The sequence below is a fragment of the Aptenodytes forsteri genome, unplaced genomic scaffold (assembly GCF_000699145.1).
Source record: "Aptenodytes forsteri isolate BGI_AS27 unplaced genomic scaffold, ASM69914v1 Scaffold476, whole genome shotgun sequence".
Taxonomy (NCBI): domain Eukaryota; kingdom Metazoa; phylum Chordata; class Aves; order Sphenisciformes; family Spheniscidae; genus Aptenodytes; species Aptenodytes forsteri.
Genome location: NW_008794216.1, coordinates 71,863 through 74,715, shown reverse-complemented (window position 1 = coordinate 74,715; position 2,853 = coordinate 71,863). Strand labels below are relative to the sequence as shown.

At 67.8% G+C, this 2,853-nt stretch overlaps 1 protein-coding gene across 1 annotated transcript in view; it reads right to left on the bottom strand.

Moving 5' to 3' along the window:
* CAPG (capping actin protein, gelsolin like) overlaps positions 1–2,853 on the bottom strand; it is an 8,472-nt gene that overhangs the window by 5,229 nt on the left and 390 nt on the right. The window contains 5 exon segments of the mRNA XM_009285613.2: positions 49–181; positions 565–657; positions 757–906; positions 1,612–1,779; positions 2,668–2,822. Of these exon segments, the coding sequence (XP_009283888.1) occupies positions 49–181; positions 565–657; positions 757–906; positions 1,612–1,779; positions 2,668–2,822 (699 nt within the window).

The window sequence follows — 2,853 nt, the reverse complement described above, 5'->3', positions numbered from 1 at the left end:
TGGCCCCTTTTCCCCCCCCCCCCCGTCCCCGTCCCCACCCCCGGGCACCTTTCCAGACGTAGACCTTCCCGCTGGCGCCGTTGTCCAGCACGAAGCAGTCGTCGGAGCAGAGCAGGCTCTGGCTGAAGGGGCTGCTCGCAGCCACCTGGGTCAGGTCCATGCGCCCCGTCGCGTCCGACACCTGCCCACGGCCGGGATGTCACCGCGGGGCCACCCCGTGGTTCCCTCGGCCGTGCCCAGCCCTGTGTCACCCCACACAGCCGCTGCAGCATTCCCCATCTGTGCCCTGCCCCAGGGCCACCATAGTGTCCCCTGGCCATGCCCGACCCCATAGACCCCCCTAGGGCCACCACGGTGTCCCCTGACCACGCCCATCTCCTGGGCCACCACAGTGTCCCCAGCCATGTCCAGCTCCATGTCCCCCACTGGGGCTACCACAGTATCTCCCAGCCACGCCCAGCCCCAGGGCCACCACGGTGTCCCCCGGCCATGCCCAGGACCACCATGGTGGCACTCAGCTACGCCCAGCCCTGCGGCCGCTGTGGTGTCCCGAGGTGACCTTGCCTTGTAGAGGATGGCTGCCCCCGCGTTTCTCTGATCGGCCACGATGTCCTCCTCAGGGCTGCCCTCCTGCAAGGTGGGCTTGGGGCCCAGCACCTGCCGGGTGAAGAGACGGGGGGGTATCACAGAGCCACCCCCCGGGGACGCGTGGGGTCCCCCTCTCCTCCCAGTGGGGATGTCGGGGCCCCGGCGCACCTGGAGCATCTCAGGTGGCTCCTCGCCATCCGCCACGATCTCCAGGCGAGCCTTGCCGCCCCGCTCGCCGTCCCGGATGGCCGCGGCCAGCTCCTGCGCCCTGCTGCGCTCCAGCACGTTGCACCTGGCCCCGCACCAGACGAAGAGGGTCTGGGGACAGGGAGAGGGACAGTGGTGACGGAGCCATCCCACCTCCCCCGGGCCACCATGGTGGCCCCCAAGCCACCTCGCCCAGGTTGAGGATGAAGCAGTCGCTGGCCCCGGGGAGATGCCCTGAGGGGCAAATGGACACCCCGACGGACAGACAGACACCCAGCTGGATGAATGGATGCCCCAATGGACGGATGGACACCCAGACGGACAGACGGACAGCCCAACAATCAAACACACCTATGGATAGGGGGACGCCCCAACTGATTGGTGGGCACCCCAAGAGACAGACATCTCCAAGGACATACAGACACCCCTATGGACAGACAGATGCCCCAGGGGACAGATGGACACCTGGAAGGACAGACGAACAACCCAACAGACTGATACTCGGAAGGACAGACAGACGTCCCAGCAGATAGCCACCCAGAAAACCGGGCAGCCATCCCTACGGATGGATGGGCGCTTTGACAGACAGACGGACGCCCCAACGGATGGACACCAGAAGGACAAACAGCCAGCCCTACGGATGGCCAGTTGCCCCAATGAAGAGAGGGACACCCCAGTGGACTGACAGACACCCCAGAGGACAGATGGACACCCAGAAGGACACGTTGCGCTTCGCCCCAGGCGCCAGGCGAGAAGGCTCTGGGGGGACAGGGAGAGGGACGGTGGTGACAGGGCCACCCGGCGGCCCCCGCCCACCTCGCCCAGGTCGAGGATGAAGCAGTCGCCGGTGTTGAAGCTGGCCCAGCTCAGGCCCCGCTCGCTCGCCCGGATGTTCTTCTTGCCCTTCACCTGGTAGAGTTTGCGCACGGGGCCGGCGCCGGCGCCGGGGCGGGTGGGCTTGAAGGCCGAGTCCACGCCGCCTTCCTGCCGGCACAGGGATGCTGAGCGCCCGGTGGGGGTGCCCAGCACCCAACGGGGGTGCTGAGTGCTCAGTGAGGGTGCCCAGCACCCAATGGAGATGACAAGCACCCAGCATGGATACCGAGCACCCACCAGGGAGGCTGAGCACCCTCCAGGGAGGCTGAGCACCCTCCAGGGAGGCTGAGCACCCTCCAGGGAGGCTGAGCACCCTCCAGGGAGGCTGAGCACCCTCCAGGGAGGCTGAGCACCCTCCAGGGAGGCTGAGCACCCTCCAGGGAGGCTGAGCACCCTCCAGGGAGGCTGAGCACCCTCCAGGGAGGCTGAGCACCCTCCAGGGAGGCTGAGCACCCTCCAGGGAGGCTGAGCACCCTCCAGGGAGGCTGAGCACCCTCCAGGGAGGCTGAGCACCCTCCAGGGAGGCTGAGCACCCTCCAGGGAGGCTGAGCACCCTCCAGGGAGGCTGAGCACCCTCCAGGGAGGCTGAGCACCCTCCAGGGAGGCTGAGCACCCTCCAGGGAGGCTGAGCACCCTCCAGGGAGGCTGAGCACCCTCCAGGGAGGCTGAGCACCCTCCAGGGAGGCTGAGCACCCTCCAGGGAGGCTGAGCACCCTCCAGGGAGGCTGAGCACCCTCCAGGGAGGCTGAGCACCCTCCAGGGAGGCTGAGCACCTATTCAGGATGCCCGGCACCCAGAGGGGGTCCCACATGCTCAGTGGGGAATAAGCAGGGTGGTGAGGGTGCTGAGAGCTCAGTGGTGATGCTGAGCACCTGGTAGGGATGCTGAGCACCCATGCGGGATGCTGAGAGCCTGGTCGGGATGCTGAGCGCTCAGTAGGGATGCTGAGCGCCGGGAACACCCCGAGCACCCATCAGGGATGCCCAGCACCCGTACCTGGTAGGTGACGCCGCGGGGGAAGTACTCCATGAAGACGTCGGACTCGTTGCCCTGCACCTCGCGGTGCGTCACGGGGCGCTCGCCCAGCAGCGCGTTCAGCTGGGTGGAGAGGAGGGCGCAGGCGCCCTGCTCGTCCTGCGAAGAACCCCGGCCTGCAGCGGCAGCCAGCGCTGAGCCCCCCGG